This window comes from Meleagris gallopavo, chromosome 1 (genome assembly GCF_905368555.1).
Source record: "Meleagris gallopavo chromosome 1, MGAL_WU_HG_1.1, whole genome shotgun sequence".
In the NCBI taxonomy this organism is placed as follows: domain Eukaryota; kingdom Metazoa; phylum Chordata; class Aves; order Galliformes; family Phasianidae; genus Meleagris; species Meleagris gallopavo.
Window position 1 is genome coordinate 164,488,765 of NC_139404.1, and position 21,361 is coordinate 164,510,125.

Consider the following 21,361-nt stretch of genomic DNA (forward strand, 5'->3'; position numbering starts at 1 on the left):
ACAAATGAAAACTCTCCATTTATGTGGTTAGCAAAGGAACACAGAAGAGTACAGACTTGATAGCAAATCTGAGTTCTTCCACATACTTGTTTGAGACAGCGGGGCACATAGACTGCTTCTCTATAAAGAATATATTCAGAGTCTGAGATCGTGAATATCTCAATAAGGTTACTTCCACCTGAAAGACTGGAAATTGGTTTCCTTAGACAATAAAACTGGTCACCACAATCCAAAAAAAATATGTTTTGCACAACTGTTCAAATGGAGAGGCAAGCAGGTGCTAGTCATCCAGATGCAAATAGCCATGAACCCACAAGATACTTCTGTCTGTCCAAATTTTACAACTTGGCTCATCTCTCTCACAACATTTGAAAACAGTGACTACATCACTTTCCTTAAAGAGAAGCCCTGTACATAGGCTACAAGTAATCAGTGCATTTACTTGATTTCACAGCATGCAAAAATAATACAATATGTAAACTGTTAATGTATAATTACCTTCCTCCGTTGTTCTTGCTTCATTTCCTCCAATCTTCTGTTTTCATCCTCTCGAAGAGCTTGCTTATATATATGGCTTCTAGCCTATTGTTCAATAGAAAATATAGACATATTGGTGTGGGAAGAGGGAGGATCAACATGCCAAACTTCATTCTCAATTCTATTTACAAGTAATTAACAAATCAGAACTGTTCGAAGGATTACAGTTATTAAAAAGTCTGATGAGTTTGAAGACTAGTGTTTAACCAAGGAGTGGTGTAAAACTTTTCAGGCATTCCATATAGCTGAATGTTCACCTGAACATTACAACTAAGCAGCCACAGCACATTCTATTGCTTGTTCCAGTGGCATACATAAAGATATTCTGAGTAACTGAAAAATGCAATCAGGATATAAGACAGTGAGATGGGATGTTGTGGGAAGACAGAAAAGCACTGGAAGCATTACTAATATAACAAAGCAGAAGGGAGGCCTGGTAGCAGAGGGAAACACTAGTAGAGGTTCAGGTTGGAGATTAGGAAAAATTTCTTCTCAGAAAGAGTGGTAATGTTGTAGAACAGGGAGGTGGTAGAGTCTCCTCTCCTGGAGATTTTCAAGAAAACAGTAGATGCTGCATTGAGGGTCATAGTTTAGTGGAGATGGTAGTGTTGGGTTGATGGCTGGACTAGATGATCTTGGAGGTCCTTTCCAACTTTAAGAATTCTATGATTGTTTTCATATAAATATTGGAAAGGAATGTGTGGTGGTAGGGCAAGAGAAGCTCAGAGATGAGGACTGCTTTCTTAGTTGGGAGTCAGGCAAGAGAACTGAAAATCTGAACTATACATCAAAATTAAAGTATTCACCTGTTTCCATTACAGTAACTAGCTCTGGTCTTTTACAAGTTACAGTTGTCTTCAAAGGGCCAGCATACCATTAGGATTTTATAGGATCCTTAGCTTGTAAATTCTTCAAGCAGGTACTGAGCATAGCACACTAAATAATGAGCCAATATAATTTAATACAAGAAATGTGCAGGTTTGACTTTAGTGAAGAATTTGTTGCAGGTCTACATGGTGTTCTTGAAACTTGATATATGTGTGCAGAATGACACCATTAAAACGACAGGCACACAATTTGCTAAAAAGACTGAATAGAGAAAGCAATTATTAATAGCTCAATTTTGAGCCGGGAGGAGTTGTTACATGTGTCCAGGGAGACTCATTCTGGGTCCAATATTATTCATTACTCTCTCTAATGGCTTGGAGAATTGTGTGGAGTGTATGTTAATCAAGCTGAAAGACAATAAGGCTCTATACCGGACTGGTAATGCTTTGAAGACAGGATTAAAATTAATTATTAACTCGATTAATTAAGTGGGCCAAAAAAGTCACCAATGACAGAGTCACCCCAAAAATTCAAATTTGTTCACATGCATCAAGTAATATTTGACACTGCTATTTGAACTAGATGTACTGAATTAGTACCACAAATAAGTGCTGCAAGGGAAAAAGAATTCAACATAACATTGTCTCAGATTTGTTTTAGTACATTAACTTTAAATAATAAAAAAACCTAAATGTATATGCATAAACCCCCTGTCCCTTAACATTCTTATCATGCACTTCCCAGTCTTATCGCACTTCTCTGTTTCAAACATATTGTTCCAGAATAGTTTAGTTACTCTAGACAAAGGAAAAATAAAAGATAACATCAAAATTAAGAGTATAAGACTCCCTGGTGATTTAACCTTTTGATACTATGCCAAGTTCATTTAGATAACAATTTATTGGTTACGTGCTTCAGATTCCTTACAAAGAGCACAGAGGTTCTCTGAATGCCTATGTATAGTCTGCATCTCATCCAAGCTGGTTGAAAAGACCTCTTACTAAATGCATTATAAGCAAATGATAAATTGATTCACAGAGCTATAGAAATACTGCTGCAAAAAAAGACATAGAATCATAGAATGGCTTGAACTGGAAGGGATCTTAAAGACGATTTAGTTCCAACCCCTTGCAACCTCTTGCCATGGGTAAGGTTGCCAGCCATTAAATCAGGCACTAGATCAGTCTGCCCAGGGCCCAATCTAACCTGACCTTGAACGCCTTCAGGGATGAGGCATCCACAGCATCCCTGGGCAAACTGTTCCAGAACCTCACCATCCTCTCAGTGAAAAATTTCCCCAATATCTAATCTAAATCTCCCCTCTTTGATTTTAAAACCATTCTCCCTTGTCACAGAATGATAGAATCATAACATCACTAAGGTTGGAAAAGACCAGGCCTATTTTCCTCAGGATCACACATGCATAATATAAGCTGGTATTAATAAAGAACAGTATAGAAATACTATGTATCCTATCTGCTTGGATACTGGCTAAGCAAAATTGAACTTAAGTAATTTGGCATAATTTATTAAGAAACTCCTCCAAAACTGCAGTGAGAAAAAGACACGTATGTAAGTGAAATAAACGTTAAAGGTAGGACCTGTATATCTGAGAGAATTCAGTGTTGCCTTAGATATCCACCCACCTACACACAGACATCATACTAAAATGCTGAAATCCAAGTCAATATTGAGGCTATGAGCGTGTCTTATGTTCATAGTTCCATGCTCACAACATAAAGAAGTTAAAGAAGTCTGTTGAGCCTTCTCTACCAAAGAGCTAGCTCCTCAGCATTCAGAGTATAGGATGCTTCGGAGTCAAGTAGAGATTGTTTCAATCCATCTTTTCTTCCTTCTCATAGTCCTCTGTATTGCTTGTCTACTCAGGACTACAAAATATAGCCTGAAAGGCACTCCGTTACAATTAAATCTAGTGGACACAGCATTGCTGAGAAGAGGTTGTGTTCTTAAAGTTATAACACTGCTCACATGTTAAGATTTCTTCATGCTTATCAGAGACATAAAATGACCTGAGGAATCAAAGGGGAAAGCAACCTTCTTTCAGTAATGTCTTCCCTTTTCAAGCAACTGAAAATCAGAAAGAGATACTAGGAGCAAGACAGGACCGTCATATATTCTGTTCAGAGCAATTTCTCTGTAAGGAGGGTCTTGCACATTTCCAAGGCTTCTGAGGAAACATACAGGAAAATTTTTAATTTCCTTACTCAGCTGTTGGTGTTCAAGGTTGTATCTGTTACCCAGATTAGATGTTTCCACTTTTCTGCTGACACAGGACTGTTGCTCATAACAATAATTTCTGCCTACATTGTCATCCCCAAGTTACAAACAAAGGGAAGATTTCTGTCTTCAGGGTTAACAATATTCCTCACTCTAAGTTTTTATATCAGTAGGAATGCTTGGTTAAACGTGGAGAGAATAATCAGATGTGCAAAAGGCTTTTTGAGGCAATTAGAATAATGAAACTTTTGCAATACTTTATCTATTCCCTAATTACATTGATACTTAAGAGGCTCATTCAAACGGGGACAAAGTCCCCAAGCAGTCTACAAAATCACTTTTAGGATGCAGTGAGAAATAAGCTTCTCTTCTGACTAGATTTTCAATGCAGCAAAGCATCTGCTGACATGTACTAGTTGGGATTCCATAAAAGCTTGCCACCGACTGATGGGTACACAGCACATTTAAGATTCTGATCTGAACACAGAATATAAATCTGGCTCGTATTTATCAGGAGGGGAACTGCAAGTAATAAAGGCAGTATCCTACTATGTAGGATACTCTGCCAGTGTATCACAGACAACACAGGCAGTTCACCCAGAAAGACTCCTTGGTATTCACAGAGTTATGTATAGGCAATTAAACACAATTAGAATATTCTAATATCACACTATTGACAGCACCTGGAAAGTTGACAGAAAAATATTGCACATTCCATGGTTTTGCTTACCCATGCTGTTGATTCTGGGCCACAATTAACAGTCTGACAGGAATCATTCTTTGGCAAACCCAAGTCCAATCTGTTCAATAATTCATTGGTTTTGCTACAAAGAAATCCAATCCAAATAGAATTGTTAGTGCTTCCATAAAAGTAAATATAGAATTTTTATACCACCCTCGGAATCTAGCCTAGACATTTCATCATGTGACTAATGAAAAATATCACAAGTGGAACAAAAGGTTACGGGACAGCCAGAATAAAAAGGGACAGAGGAAACAGAACCTATATTGTGGATAAAACATCGGCTGGGGAGATTTTTAAGCAAACAGTTACTGTCATTTGCATATTTGGGGTCCATAGATGTTATGCTTTCTTTCAGCATGGCAAAGCTCCTAAAATGCAGACTCACAAACCATTGGATTTCATCAGAATGCAATTGCTTCACTGAATAGTTGCTAATCCTTCTACCAGATCCCTAAATCTCAGATAAGTAATTTAAAATATTTTAAGGCATTTCCCTTCATTGTTAATAAAACACACCCTTACAACAGATTAATTAATCTAGTAGAAAGACTTTGAGCAATTCTGTAACATTGTAAAAAAAAAAAAAAAAACAAATATATCTTTAGTTAAAAAATACTGCACAACATTATAATTTCTTATTCTGGCAAGGGCAATTTTATTTTTACAATTGCATCCTTTATAAACCATATTTTCAAGGTATCACCTGCTATCTCACAGTTTCAACTAACAGAGTCAAACAAAGTCACAGAGAACAACATAAATGCTAAAAGCAGGAGTTGTGGTGACATGATCTGAAATCAGTTTCTTAACCTGTAGACCCAGGCATATCTACTGAAATTTCTGCTCACTCAAAAGAACAGAGTGAGAGGAAAGAGACGATTTTATTTCTGTATACATCTTTGGAAAGCATTCAGGTAGTTCAAGGGGGATTCAACACAAGGATTTACTTTGCTAACAGGGCAGCCAACTAACTCTGGGGGGAAGAAGATGCCAGTAGAAAAGGCATCTAGTCAACCTTGGAGAAAAAGCCTTGTCTGCCAAACAGTGACAATGACTAAACTGCAGAAACAGGCTGCTGGTCAGACGGTATGTTGAAGAGAAGTGCAAAAAAAGCAAAAGAACCCACAAGTTCTGCTTTGCTACTCTGTAGATACAAAAACATGTTACCTGTTTAAGTACAGAGTGCATGCTCAAGCTGTGGCAAGCCATGCTTTCAGAATTTCACCATTCACAGTTAACTCCCTCTCTTTCACTATCCGGCAAGTTATGATAGATCTCAGCCAAGGCAGAATACAGAAAGAACCAAGTGAAACCCAAAATTCCCTGATCTACAAAGCACCTCTACATCAGAATTAAATGAATTAATAGTCTCCTCTTACTCAAGATTTAACAAGACACTTTTTTTTTCCAAGTAAGGTAAGTGGTAGAGTGATGAGGTCACACGAAATATCGGGAAATTAAAGCTTTAAATTGCAGACTTTAAATTTCTCTACCTATAGTAAAATATCTACTTATTTCTATGCTAGAAAGACTAGCAACTTCTAGAGAAAGTCTGGACAATGACTGAGAAGGTTGTAGTTCTGTAAAGAAGTACCTGTCCACTTGGGGGTATAGTTGGATGCCCTAATTCCTTGTGGATGGCAAAAAAATGACTTGGGGGTATGTGGAAGTTCTCAGTAATTGCATAAAAAGGAAATGGAGAGCAAAATACATTGCCCTTTCCAGATCAGCATGCTTACACATGTAGAGCAAACTCAGTTTCAGTATTAGAAAAGATGATTACTAAAGTGGAAGCAAATAACATATTACAGCAAGAATGCGTACTGCCTTTGTGTACAGAAAACATCCTGCTGCATCACATGAAGTTACACAGCTTTAAAATTTTCCTATCAAAAGAAAGGGATTCAGGTTTCCGAATATGATTGGAGACTAACTTAATAAAGACAGTCATATAGGGTAATTCACAGTGTATGATCTCCATGGAAACCCAGCAGAGCATCTTGAGTTGCTAGACTGTCAAAGCGTTGTCTGAAATGTATTTTTCATAATATTAATCCTAAAGCCATAATAATGCAAAGTATTGTGTAAGCCATGCTGCAGAGAAAGGGGGAAGTCAGAGATATGACAGTTCAATTAACATTCCAGAGAGGAAAGCATTATCTCCTGAAGGAAATCAGTACATCAAAATGTCTAGAGGTGTTTCACATTCGAATAGGTGGAGCAACATCTCACTCTCACTCGCTAAAACTTCAGAGACTATTCAAAAATACTAGTAAAATGTGGTCCTCTAAAATGGTCAATGTTAAGGAAAGAAGAAGAGCAACAAAAATTAATCTGCATACAACAGCCTAATGGTATCCTTCAAAAATAATTAGGCAGAAGGAAATAGAAAATTTAGACAAAGCAAGAAGATGGTACCCTCCTTACAGGATGCTAACCTGAGCTCCTACTGCCCCTAAGCATAAGGCTGGAGGGAAGAGCACTATTTAGAAGCACTACTTAAGCTGAGGTGCTCTTATTTTGTGTTCCTCTGTGGTCCTGTTTCTTGTTACACAGTTGGGAACAAGACTTCCACTATGCTCATTAAAATAGGCTACTCTCATACTGGCTTAATAGCATCAGGCAATACTCTTAGCAATGGGAACTCAGCCATCTGTATTGTGGTAACAGTTCCTGGCATAGTTTTGACCCATTCAAAATAGCACTTTCCCAGAGAAATCCTGGCTGCTGTCTGGGAACGAATATTAACCATAAATATCTCCCTTTAGACTCTTTGGATGCAATAACCCCATTCTGGGATGTAAAAAAGTTTGCTAGCAATGGCAGCAGGCAGTCTTAGCCCTGTTGGCCTCAAAAGTGACAGTGATTGACAGTGTTAAATATATTAGTAGAGATGCAGCTGTGGTGGAGTGAAACACTGTCAAGATCGTGGGTTGAAAAACTCTTAAGAGCTGTCACGGAAAAATAATGACTCTCTTGCCAGGATCTTTGAGTAGCATGTTAGGAGGGGACAGTGCATGACCATGGAAGTCAGTCCATATTGTAGATGCTTTCTGTGGGCCCTTAGCTATAATGCTTTACATTTCACAACTGTTCTTCAAGCACAGTCTTTTATTGTGCATTTGTTACAAGCTATTACTCAAAAACTTGTATTTGAAGTGCAACAAATAAATATAAGATGCAGAAACATGAATCTGCTAGGTGTTCCACTGAGAATGGTGTAATTTAGGGACTTAAAGGAGTATACTCTGTACTCAAAAGCTACATCTAGATCAGGGAATCGACTTGGATTTAATATTTTTGGCGACTAAAGGCATGTGCTCTCCACATTCTCACTGGGATGATACAAGAGGATGGTTCTAAAAGTCTGAGTAAGCCTAGGTTCCTCTGGCCTAGGAAGGAGTTCTCGTGCTCTGACAGGGTCCCCAGTCTTGACGGGAGGGAAGCAAAAAGTTCTGCAATTGATTCCAGCAAGGCAACTGTGGAGAATCTCAAGACCTACACTGATCTCATTGTGGATGAAAGGATGAAATTCCTGTGCAGAATGTGGACTTTAACTTCTTGTGTCACTTGGGCCTTAACTTTTCATAGAATCACACAGTGCCTAGGGTTAGATGGGACCTTAAAAACCATCTGATTCCAAACCCAATGCCATGGGCAGGGACACTTCCTAGTAGATCAGATCACTCAAGCTCTATCCAATCTGGCCTTGAACACTTCCAGTGATGAGGCATCCACAGTTTCTCCAGGCAATGTGTTCTAATGCCTCATCACCTCCACAGTGAAGAATTTCTATCTAATATCTAATCTAAATCACCCCTTGTACTGTCACTACACTCACTGATAAAAAGTCCCTCCCCAGTTTTCTTATAGGTCCCATTTAGGTACTGGAAGGCCGCTACAAGGTCACCACAGAGCTTTCCCTTCTGCAAACTGAACAACCTCAACTCTCTCAGGCTCTCTTCATAGGAGAGGTGTTCCAGTCCTCTGATTATCTTTGTGGCCCTCCTCTGGACCTGCTCCAACAGGTCTACGTCTTTCTTATGTTGAGGCCCCACATCTCAATGCAGTATGCCAAGTAGGATCTCATTGCTGTCTATTTGGGTCTTAATTCACATCATACATACAAGGCAAAGAGAATCACAGAATCACAGAATGGTCTGGCTTGGAAGGGACCATAAAGATCATCAAGTTTCATTCCCCCTGTTGTAGGTAGGTTTGCCACCCACTAGATCTGGCTGCCCAGGGCCCCATCCAACCTGGCCTTGAAGTCCTCCAGGGATGGGGCATGAAAGTAGCAGTCCTGAAAAGCAATCACCTTTGGGGACATGAATGAGAATATGGATGCAGGCCCCAGTGTCGTCACACAAGAATTACATACCATTTCTTGCTAAGCTTGTCACTGAAGAGAGTTACTTTCTTTTATAATGAAGATGAAGAAAAAAAATATTTTTTCTTCCTGCAAATAAAGTTCTTGGCTTTAAGCTTGTTTTACAGACTAACATTAAAAATGTATCAATTAAACAGGGCTTCTTGTAATTTCATTATTGCTTCCCAATGAAACCAGAGGCAGTTAATTGTTTTGCTACAATTGATGGATATTGAAATGCCAGGATATAGTAAAATATACCAACTTTAATGCCAGTGCTTTAAAAAACAGTTCAATATTGTTCTATATATATCATAAATCAACTTACACCTCTTGACAATTTTTAAAAGATAATGGACACTTATTACTACTGAAAACAAGATAGCTCCTGAGCTCTTTGTTTACTTAAGCTACGGGATCTCCAGCATTACAGTTCTACACAAGGACATAGAGCTGTTGGAGCAGGTCAGGAGGAAGGACACAAAGATGATCAGAGGGCTGGAGCACCTCACCAATGAGGACAGACTGAGAGAGCTAGGGCTGTTCAGCCTGGAGAAGAGAAGGCTCTGGGGGACCTTATAGTGGACTTCCAGTACCTGAAGCAGGCCTACGGGAAAGCTGGGGAAAGATCTTTTCTAAGGGCATGTAGCAACAGGACAAGGGGAAATAGCTTTAAGCTGGAAGAGGGTAAATTTAGATATTAGATATTAGGAAGAAATTCTTTACTGTGAGGGTGGTGAGACATGGAACAGGTTGCCCAGAGAGGCTGTGGATGCCCCCTCCCTGGAAGCATTCAAGGTCAGGCTGGAAGGGGCTTTGAGCAGCTTGGTCTAGAGGGAGGTGTCCCAGACTATAGCAGGGGGTTGGAACTACATGATCTTAAAGGTTCCTCCCAGCCCAAACTATTCTGTGATTCTATGACAGAAGAGAAAGCAAATGTCAGCTATGTGCAAAGTTGTCAGCATGAGCTGATGAACATGTTTCAGTGCAAGTGTGTGTGGGGATTCTATTTTGCTGGAAGTTAGCTACATGATGAAAGTCTACAGTGTGAAATGACTAACCCATTAAATTCCTGCATGATATAGATGGCTCTTCCCCATTGCCCTTTAGTGGGAAGAAGGGCCATCCTCTGATTATCTAGTTCACTTGCTTTCCAGCCCAGCTTCTTCTAAAAGCTATATATCAAGTTTCAAGAAGTATTCACTGAATTCAGTGGGAGTAATGTACAAGTTCGCCAAGCAGGACTTGCACAAACCTAATAATAGTGATCAAAACTGAGATATCTTTGGCTGGTAGCCAAAGTCCTTGGACATGAGTTCCTCTTCTAGGGGATAAGGACAAAAAATGTGGCACATTTTAGGTATAAGATCTCAAGAAAGTATAAAAATAGTTTTTAAAAAATAGGAACTTTCTCAGCAGAATTATTTTCATCACTTCCCACTCACACCCAAAACTAATTTTTCCTGTCAACCTACTTGCTTTTTTTGTTTTCCTGACTGAATGAAATAATGCTGCTAAGCTATTCTTTCCTCCCACCAACTCATCCAATGTTCTTGGAAGTTATTTTAGACATCAAGTTCCATTTATTATCTGAAGCAATAAGCATAAATCCAGTTTTAAGGAAAATGCAGTTTTGTATAAGTCTATTGCATAGATCTTCCATTCTGTGTGCTCCATCTGCATGTGCAATCTGCTTCTATATTTTCAGCCAGCTTGCATGGGCAGATTAATGTATACAATTAGAAAGCAACCTCACAGGCATTCAATAAACTGCCTTCATTATTACACTCAGGAGAGTCCCTTTAGATGTCTATAAAAGCCTAGTTTTCTGCCTGTTAGCTAAATAATTGACAATGCTTAAAATAATCAGGAGCAAATGAACAAAACGGAGACCATTGTGGTGGAAAAGAGCAAACAAAAGATTCTCAAGGCTGCAAACCTTTTTGTGTGAGCCCTCTTTCACTCTCTTTAGCAACCTATATTAAAAGTCTGGTCAGGTTTACATTTGCACTTCTGTGGGGAAAATTTGTTACGAGCCTGCTGTTTGAACCACACATCATAGAGGACTGAAAACTGGCAAGGACATGAGTATTTATCCTGTAAAAATAGAGAAATAAATAAAAATTCTGTTTTGATTCAGGTTTTATTTTCTTGCATTTTATGACTTTGGAGAAAACTGCTTTGGCAGGCAAGTGTATATCAGCTTGGTTTGGTGAAACTCCTGCACTGTGTTTGGAATATGCACTCAGAGGCACTGTGGCAAATTGTGTTTCCAGCTCCAAATTCTGAACTGAGTATATCAAATGCACACATGTACCAGAGTGCAACAGTGCCAGAAATTTCTACAGGAGTACAACCTTCATAAAAATAGGGAGATAAGTATGTAACAAAGAGAAGGATGAAGCAATACAAAGGCCATCATGTGCCATTAAAAAGAAACCATATGCACAAGACTGCTTTCTTCCTTAGATAAATCAGTATTAGATTTGCGGTGGAGTACACCCAACACTAGAATTTCTGGGAAATCAAATCCGAATTAAACAAAAGCACCTTATCAGAGAGTTGTGCTAAACCTTGTGGTGGGATATCCTGCAGTTCAGGCTCAGATTAACGTAGCTTGGAAAGAGCATTCACACAAGCCACAGAGAAAAGCAAACCATGAGGCGGTTTTCCTTTCGAAAGCAATTTGTTTAAAAAGCAATTTTTGTTCCCTGACTAAAGAGGGACATCCTGAAAAGTCCTGGGCCATCTAACATCTAAACTCTTCTTCATTCCCATTTGGAAATGTACAGTTCTTTCCTCTAAAGGATTAGGTGATTGCTAAGTACGGGCTACAAAAGCATTTATTATCTCTTAATACAATCTGACAGAAATACAGTTTCTACCACAGGCCATCAATGTAAAATGCTTCAAAGAAACTATTTCTGACAATAAAGGAATCCATTTCATACATAAGCTTCCAGCAGAAACGCGTGCATGTGCTTCTTATTTTCTAGATCTGGTAATTAGAGAGGCAGAACTACAGCAATGCTATGACCAAAAAGTCCCTCAAGTTCTATTCTTTAAGCACCAGCCATAGCAGTCTTGTTGTGCAGCAGCTCCTCAGACCAAAATCTGCTCCTGCATGTAGCTCAGACTTTTTATAAAAAGCTACTTTAGGACATACTTTGTGAGTTTTGTCCAGTTTAGTTGCCTGATAGAGCCTGCATTCACCTGAGACAGAGGAGCTGCTGATCTCAACAGGGCAAGACTTGCAGCCTTTTCCATAATACTCTGCATGTGTGCCAAGACCTCATTCTCACAAGACACCAACATTTTATCAAGCAACTGTGATAACACATACAGCTGACTTTCAAGGGCCAGTTTTACATCAGGAAGCTAAGAAAGGTTTCAGGAGATGCAGAAAATACCTGTATTTTGCAGGCAGGGGACAAGGCTGTGGGCAATTTTTCTTTTTTGGCATTTGTTCATTTCACTTTTCACTCTTTGAGAGGGGATCTCACTAAGAAGTTCATGTTTTTAATAGTGACAGGAAGTTCATCTGAAAAAGGAACTTCTGGCCAGTACCATACTTTCTTGGTAGAGTATGTTAACGACATAAGAACTTTAACTGCTTTTCCAAATCAAATAGAAGTTGCACTACATACCAGAGAGAGACTCATCTGGATGTACCGTGTGTAGGAACACACAACTGAATGTGGTGATCAATTTAAAAGGTTTCCCAGCTAATGAGACCACTGGTAGGCATTGATCTCCTCAGGAAACAGTGGTGTTGCTTCTACAGATGCTTACAGAGGACAGCCTAATAAGGCAGCTTACCTTTTGAAATGGCTCTACAGGCCAGGCTTTGCAGAGGTCACAGCTTTATATGCAGTTCATGACCCTTCGTGCCCCTCTCCCAGCAAGCAGGGAAGGAGATCAAACTATTTCTAGAAGAGACAGCGAGGAAAGGGGCACAACCTCATATTTGTTTGTTTTGCTGCTAGATCTAGGCTCTCAAATGATGGAATGAATCTCTCTGTTTTGCAAAGTATGCAAAAACAGACAACTGCTTTAACACTTCTCTGCAAACATGTCTCTAATAACTAGCAGTTTATAAATGGAGTCATTTTACAAGATCCAAGATGTCACACAGCATTTTCCTGTTACTATAGGATACTATATTCCAAAACAGAAATGTATCTTAGCAATATCTGATGATTAATCTATTGCCCAAGACCCTCCTTTCTCTGCCCCCTAGAGGATTTAATTGGACCACTGAAGGCAGTAATACTATTCTCTACAGTATCAAAGGTTTTTGGTTAACTGTTAATTGTATTAACTGTAGGTAGGCTTTCAGCTCACCTCTTTCCATATCTACATCCAAATCCATATCGACTCTCCTGATATAAGTTTAATAACCAGTGTATACAAATAATATTTTTACAGTCAGACAAAAGCTGTGCTGCAAGGCAGCACACAGTCCTTTTTTAACATCAAAAGTCAGTTTGGTTTCCTGGGACAGCTCCAGCTGAAGGCTCACGAGATTCTCTTATATCAGTGGACAGAAAGTTGCCAGCCAATGCCTTGTCAGTGTAAACCCCTACACCACCTGGAGACTGACTAATTGCCAACATGAAGATGTATCATTTGAGATTGCTTTTGACAAGACTAAGCTTACTTGCAACAGAAAAAGCATCCCAGCAGAATTCTTTTCACCACAAGGAACAAAAAGTTACAGATGGGGAAGATGAGAGAAAGGAAGGGAATTTGCAATTGAATAAGACTTAAGGCAAAAAACAAGCTAAATGGAAAGATAAGAAACCTCACAATCCCCATAGAAAAGATTCTAAAATTGAGGACTCTGTACTGAAAGATCTGGTGAGTTTGTGGTTGGGTTAGGCTTAAAAAGCATGAAAGTGTTTATAAAGGAACCGATAGAGATACAAAGGTGTGCATGGTCTTCAGAAGTCATAGAATCATAGAATTACCAAGGCTGGAAAAGACCTACTAGATCATCCAGTCCAACCATCCGCCTAACACAAATAGCTCTCACTAAACCATGTCCCTCAACACAAAATCCAAACGTTCCTTGAATGCCTCCAGGGTCAATGACTCCTCCACCTCCCTGGGCAGCCCATTCCAATGCCTGACCACACTTTCAGAGAAGGAGTATTTCCTAACGTCCAGCCTAAATCTCCCCTAGCACAACTTGAGGCCGTTCCCTCTAGTTCTGTCACTAGTTACAATAGAGAAGAGGCTGACCCTCAGCTCACTACAACCTCCCTTCAGGCAGTTATAGAGAGCAGTTCCCTGAGCCTCCTCTTCTCCAGACTGAACAATCCAAGCTCCTCCAGCCACTCCTCATAAGACTTGTGCTCCAGATCCCTCACAGCTTCCTTGCCTTCTCTGGACGCACTCCAGGGCCTCAACGTCTTTCTTGCAGCGAGGGGCACAAAACTGAACACAGTACTCGAGGTGCAGCCTCACCAGAGCTCAGTACAGATCTTGAAAAATGAAGGTGTGCTGAGGGGAAATCCATACTGTGATAAGGAACAAACTGCAAAATACCAGTAGACAAACATTGGCAATATATTTTAGGAAAGTGCCCTACCTGAAGATAAACAGGAAGAAATAAAATAAAGATGTCAAGAAAGTGATCAGTGAGAAAGCTCCAAAACGTCTGTAGATTAGAGGCTCGGCAAATGATGAAGAAACTGGAGCTTCTAGCATGGGACAAAAGTTGTTCCTCCAAAGGTCACAGAGGAGGAAAGAGCAATCAATCATGCTAGAAACAAAGGTGAGTAATTTCAGGAGTAGAAGATAAAAAAGGTAAAGGTGACTGAACAGCATGGTGTGTTAATTATGTGATAGAGTTGGTTTGGATCAGTTAAAAATAAATAAAGCAGAATGAACTAGCAAGGCAGGAATCCCACTGCCAATAGAATTAATTATAAAGAGTTAAGCCATAACTAATTCTTACATTAAGGAGAGATTATTGGGAAACAGATTTTCACAACATATCTCTGCATTAAGCTGTAGAACTAAATATAAATATAAATATAGGAAGTTCTCATTTTTTCCCATGTGGGTTAGATTTCTTTACTAATTACTAAAACACATGGGTGGGTATGTAATCTAGATACTGTTTGGTTAATTAGTCTTGGATTGAATGATCACATATTGACTCAGTTAGAGAAAGAAAACACTAAGTCAGTCTATAACCTACACTTTTCATTTGAAAATGTATATTTTGAGAAGGTAAGGGAAATTTACTGAACCAGAGCTCACAGATTAAGGTATGTAGGAGGCTTGGAATATTTCAGGTCAAAAAAGTGGAAAAAACAACAGAAGCCAAACTCTTCTTAATCCTCATTCTATCCAAAAGAAAAAAAAAAAAAAAAAAAAAAAAAAAAAAGCCCAAATCTCCCAAATTAAAAGAGTAAGCAAATGTGGGAATTTAAGGAGGAACTTTCAAATTTTACTTACTGAAATTGATCTTCAAGGAACATCTCTCTTCTTTGCATTTCTTGTTGCCTTTTTTTAACTTCAAGTCGCTCTGCCTACAGCATTAAAAAAAAGAAAATACACTTGAGATTTCTAGTCAGGAAGAAACAAACTGATTGTTTCAATTCAAGTATTTCAATACTCTGATTCTAAAAAATTCAGCAGTGATTAGGTACACAAATGACCCAATCCCAAATTTTAAAGTATTCAAACATGACCAGACAAATAGCTCCTAGTAAGTTCATCAAAAGACCAGAATCAAACAGAAAAATACACCATGGTCCTGGCAGACAGGTGTGCCCTCATCAGGGGCCTCACAGCTTCTCAGCACTTGTGCTGTTGTTAGGACCATCTCTTCCAATGACTGATGAAACACTGGTTATAGCAAGAAGCGTGAAGGTAGAGGATGAGAATCTGAATACAAAAAGTGATCATAATCCTGCAGCACTGAAAATGCAGTGATTCAAGATAGTAGACATATGGCCTTCAGGAGCATCACATGCTGGCCAATTTGAATAAATGCTAAGGTTGAAGAGAATGGGAGACATTTATGCTTGCTTATCCAGTGTTATTCCACCTTAGATACTACATGCAGTGGAAGAGTCAACGAAAATCTTGACACACAGTACTCCTGGGAAAATCTAAGTATCACAATAGAAATCAGGTCCTTCAATATAAAACTGAACATTTTCCAATGGAAGGGCAATTCGAACTCCTCCTCAGAGCAGCAGTATGTAGCTCATGAAATTTCAGTCAAAAGGAGGCAAATCAATTCTTCTTTGACACATAGACTGTAGATAGATCCAGTGGGAGAGCTGTCAAAAGGCAGTTCTGGGTATTGAAAGCAACAAATCATAAGTGCTAAGCCATGATTTCAGTTCTGATACATTTTGAGGACAAGATCCCACTTTGTGGTTGGTGAGAAGTTGCAAGGAGAGTTCATGAGGAGCATTAGGTGAAAAGCGTATCACTCCACAATCTGGGTAAATTCTGGCAATGTTCAAGAAACGAACATCTTCTTTGCTCCAACCCCCCCAATCAGAGATGAATGATTGTCGGGCAAAAGACACACACTTATATGTGCAACTTAACAAGGGAAGAAAAAAAAGACAAAAATTCACTGGCATCTATTATTGGCCAGTAAGAGATACCCTCACGGCAGCACTGGTAGTTCCCATGCTTTGCACAATCACTACTCAATCATGAAAGCTGATACCTTTATGTCTGAAAGAGAATTTGACACACAGACCCACCATCGTATTGCAAGCCTCCCTTAAAGTTCAAATCCAAAAATCACTGGAGCTACCCTGCTCCAGCTTCTAATAGAAAACAGTTTTATTAACTTGGACAAATGTAATCCTTCAAGCATCACAGTATCACCCTCAACTCCCACTACATTAAAAAAAAAGGAAATATCCTATTTCCTTCCCATCAAAACGTGGCCTGAAGAAAATTCCAGCATATTAAAATGGTGGTGCAATTGCTTCCTAATGTGGAAGTTTACCCTGGGACCCTTGTTCAGGACACATACAAATGATGGGAAATGAGATTGCAACATTCTCTAACTAATGACAATCTATCAGTAGAGGTTGCCAAAGCACTCCACATTTGGCATAACTTTCAGAAACAAAGCCAAGCATGAAACAGCTGTGATACTGAAGGTAAACATGTTGAAAAGCACTAGCAGAAGGTCTGTAAAGTGCCTGTTTTTAACAAATTCCCGAAAAAGGCCATTCATGATGATTAATAAAGCCAAATTAAAGAGCACATGATTTGATAAAGAATAAAATTAAATTACAGTATGTTATAAATAGGACAGGTTCTAAAGATGGCAGGAATGTTACTATGTAACGTAAGTGCAAAAGTAAGAAAGTTCCATGTGGTAAAATTACACTGAGCATTTACACTTCAAATCTTCTAATCTTTTCATATGTTGCCAACATTTAAAATATACAGAGGAAATGCCAAAGGCAGGATAACAGGAACATAGATTGAATGAAATGAAATAAAAATGTGCAGCACACTGAAGTTAAACTGTTTGATGTACAGCAGAAATACATAAAGTTTAAAAACCAAGGAACCAAATATCAACCGCTTGTTTATTTTCTTGGAAACTCTGACAAGTCCTTTCATCCAAAAGACTCAAAGGAAGTTATGGCTCAATCTGGTCAAGATCTGTCATGTGAAGGCTAAAAAAAGATACCAAACTGCAAATGCCTGCTGCTAATGAGCAAATAATGCTGCTTCTCCTGTTTTCCTACACTTTCTGAAGATCAGACACACATCTCAGCGCGAGGGAGAAATACAGAAACAGGAACTCCCTTGCTAACATTATAAAATCTCTGTAAAATTATTTCTGAGAGCTCTCTAGCTTAAGAGTAAAGAAAAGCCAAATTTATAGAGTCTGGGTTTAGCCTGCAGACAAATCAAACCAGTTGCAGGATGAGATGCCTGACGATGCCTGCACAAGCGATCCTGAATTCCACTCACTGCTACACACAGAGATTTGCAGATTTCACACAGACTAGTCCTATGGAATATAAAATGGTGAGGGAAGGATCCATCTTCTGTCTGGGAGCTGAAGAGAGACAAAGTCAGTGCCAAACACGTAGTTATTCCAGCAGCTAACCTCATGGTCAATGAAAGAATACCAGGGACAGGCAGGTGAACTCTTGCACACAGTCACACAGTGGAAGCACATTTAAATATTGCTTTGGTAGATACTCATTTTTTATCTCACAAATAAAAGAAGAATAGACGTTGCTTTTCTGTGCAAAACAAGTATTTAAGCAATGACACAAACAGCTTTAAGTTCGTAGGGCTTCACCACTTGTGTTTGGTGGCAAAGTAGCTTTCCAGTTGTGAAAGTTTCAGGGTCTTTGTCAGTAAAGTCAGTTAGTCAGTGTCTCCTTTCAGACTGTTAGACAATTTGTTTTTTGTTGAGCAAAAAGACTGGTCAGCAAGAAGAAGGTTTGTGGAATTGCAGAAAGCCTATAGCACCTATAAAACCAGCTGTTTAAAATTCACTTTCTGTCATATGTAGGTCTCTGGAGCCCTTCATCTGGAGGCAGGGTGAGATAGCCAAATCAACACCTTTTAATGATTTTCTAGCATACTTTTCTTATACAAAGTTGACTTTTTAATATATTAGATTCTTGGAATGCTATATTCCAAGAAGGAATATACTAATTTCATCAGTCAAATACTATTATGTCATGAGTTCAATCACTATTATAGAAGACAATCCAAACACACAAATTAAGGTTAATGGTGACATTTCATGCTTCTTAGTTTTGTTTGCTTGCTTTGTGGGTGCAAGTTTATTTGTTCAAATTAAACAGTTTGTTTGGCAAAGACGTGCACTTTCCTGTAGAAGAAACTGATAGTTACAGTTTTACTGTCTACAACATCTATAAAGATTTTATTATCTGTGGGTGTGAAGGTAAGAAATTAAAGAGCATGAAAAGAAAACAGATACATCAATATATTTTCTAGGTATAACTACAAATTACTGCAGTCTTGCAACATTCTTCTTGTCCAGTGCCCATGGGCAAACAACATATATTTAATAGCTGAATAAAATATAATGAATCCCCATTCTACCATTGCTATTGCCATTGCTTCTGGAGCTACACATGAACTGGTAACTGGTAATGACATTTTCAGATGTTACTACTTATTGCCCATGAGAGTTATTGTGTTTGGGCTTATTACCAAAAACTAATACTGACCACAAAAAGACTGGGAACAGAGTGAGCCTCATCCAGAGGCAATTCAGGTTATTTTTGTTTATGTACCTCCTTGCACACAATCTAGTGATGACTTGGGAATTAACTCTCAGCCTACAGCTTCCACATAGAATATCATTTTTATTGTTTTGCAAACCTGAAATCTCCCTTTCCCTCATTACTATTGTACACATCAGTACCATGCTTCCCCTCTTCTCTTTTTTCGTTTAAATTCCATGTTACATTTTTAACCAAGTGCTACTTGGCCTCCACCAAGGAGTAATGAATGAATTTTTCCACAGGCTTATAGAGCACAAGACAATAAATCGTTGTACGTTGAAATCGTAACTCAGAGACAAAGAAATGTAAATAAAACTGAAGAATTGAAAGTGAGCAGTCGCTAGTGTCAATATATGGTCAGTGCTAGCAGGAAAAGTGATCTTACATTTCAGTAATGCACCTGAATGTGCAAGCTACATAGGCTGGAGAGGTATCAGCATTTCAGGGAGTGCTCAGCACAGTGTGGTTATGTAATGACCTTTTCATGCGTTGAATGCATTTCCCACCATGACAGGATGAATTTTACTCTATTCTTCCTATATTCATTTAATGAGCATTTGTTATATGGTTCCAATTCTCTAGTAACTATGTTTTACCTTTTCTCTCTGAATTGCTTTCTTTTTCAGGGTTTCGGCTTCTTCAGCTGCTTTTCTTGCTTTCATATATTCTTCTCTCTTGTGCTATGTGATGCAAACATTAAAAAATATTTAACACATGTACATATAAAGAATACATAAGGTAACTTCACTTGACTCTCATGATTCATAGAATCATAGAATCATCGAATGGCTTCGGTTGGAAGGGACCTCAAGGATCATCCAGCTCCAACCTCCATATTTAATACTAGATCAAAGTTTCCAGAAACACTTTCCAAAGTGTTTGATCAAAGTTTCCAGATTTTTTTTTAAAATGAGACACTGAATAAGACAGACCATGCAACCATTACTTCAAATATTGGTTTTAGGAAGGCTGAGAAAGCTGGCACTGATAAGTAGTCATCCATGCAAGGAATACCCAGATGACTGGTAACTTATAAGCATTTATAACTTTTATAACAGGAACTACTATGTACCTCCAGCACTGAATGGGGAAGATGAACTGATTAATTGAAATCAAGTGAAATTGTAGGCAGCGTGCTGGAAGATACAGCGGGGTAAGCAAGTAGCTTTGCAATTGTACAGGTTATCATTTCAGATATGATCTGTGATATGGCTTGCTAAATATTTGTGGACAGATTTCTCATTTTCTTTGGTGCAGATCATTTGTTTCTAGTTTTCTGCAGCTTTCTTTAGGTTTCATGACTTTCTTTTGTTGAGTAGCTGTAATTTTATAGTCTGAAACAGCTCACAAAAAGCTTTTTTTGAACTCTTAAAGTAAATAAACAAATTTATTCTTACTGACCTTTTGTCGGTATTTAGATTGTGCGAACATCATTTGCTGTTTTTGCCTTACTTGAGCCTCTGATTCTTTTCCACCTTAAAAACAAAGTACAAATTGCATTTTGCTCGAGTATTTGAAGCTAAAATGTCAATCATTTCAGAACAGAGCAATATAACAGATTGAATGTATGCATATACAAAACATTTTTCATAATTACAGGCACTGTCTGACATTAAAGAGAACAGGCAGGAGACCTTTTGATCATTTTAGCCATCCGTCAAGAGCACAAGCTTGTTATTTGCAGAGCATCCACTGTATCATCCACTCTACTAGCAAATATATCCTTCTGTGTATGATCAGCTTACTGAGAAACTGTTCGATTTTCAGAAGATCTATCTTCTGCTTTGCAGATGAGTCTTGATTTTCAGACCTACCTCACCCCACCTTTGCACAGTTTGTCACGCATGCATATAGAGTCAGAAACTTCATTGCCAAAAAGATTCTTCCTTATCATACTTAGGGGCATGGAGATTCTGACAACTGCAATGGGATGCTATCATCTGAATATCTTTTTAGCAATGTCTTGGGTCTTGAAGAAGAATCCTCTTTTCAAAATGGAAATCAAAACCTTTACTTTCAGACCTGATATTTATAATTATAATTATTTAACAGAAGATGCTCTTTCCAAAGGCATGTGCTCTTTTCTGAGAGCATCTAGACCTCTAGCGATGATGTTCAGTCTTCAATTATAAAATAAAATAAAACAAAAAACAAAAAACAAATAGAAATTGATAGAGCACAAGGGATGGATGGAGTGATTTTGTTTCAATTATTCTGCTTTATTATTTTTCAAAGTATTTTCTTGCTTTAGGAAAGTCAGTAATTTATTCCCTAGGTTGCTGGAAACAAACAAATAAACAGAAAAAAAAACAAAAACAAAAACAAAAAAAACCACCACAAAAGCAGCGCCCACCTCATTCTGAGATGGAT

At 38.5% G+C, this 21,361-nt stretch overlaps 1 protein-coding gene across 2 annotated transcripts in view; it reads right to left on the reverse strand.

The window, feature by feature from the left end:
- EPSTI1 (epithelial stromal interaction 1) overlaps positions 1-21,361 on the reverse strand; it is a 46,278-nt gene that overhangs the window by 9,496 nt on the left and 15,421 nt on the right. For both annotated transcript variants that reach the window (XM_085215811.1, XM_010728836.4), the window contains exons 5-9: positions 20,393-20,466; positions 19,588-19,671; positions 15,186-15,259; positions 4,334-4,427; positions 499-582 (exon numbers count right to left, since the gene is read on the reverse strand). In XM_085215811.1, the coding sequence (XP_085071937.1) occupies positions 499-582; positions 4,334-4,427; positions 15,186-15,259; positions 19,588-19,671; positions 20,393-20,466 (410 nt within the window). The remainder of the gene's footprint in view (positions 1-498; positions 583-4,333; positions 4,428-15,185; positions 15,260-19,587; positions 19,672-20,392; positions 20,467-21,361) is intronic.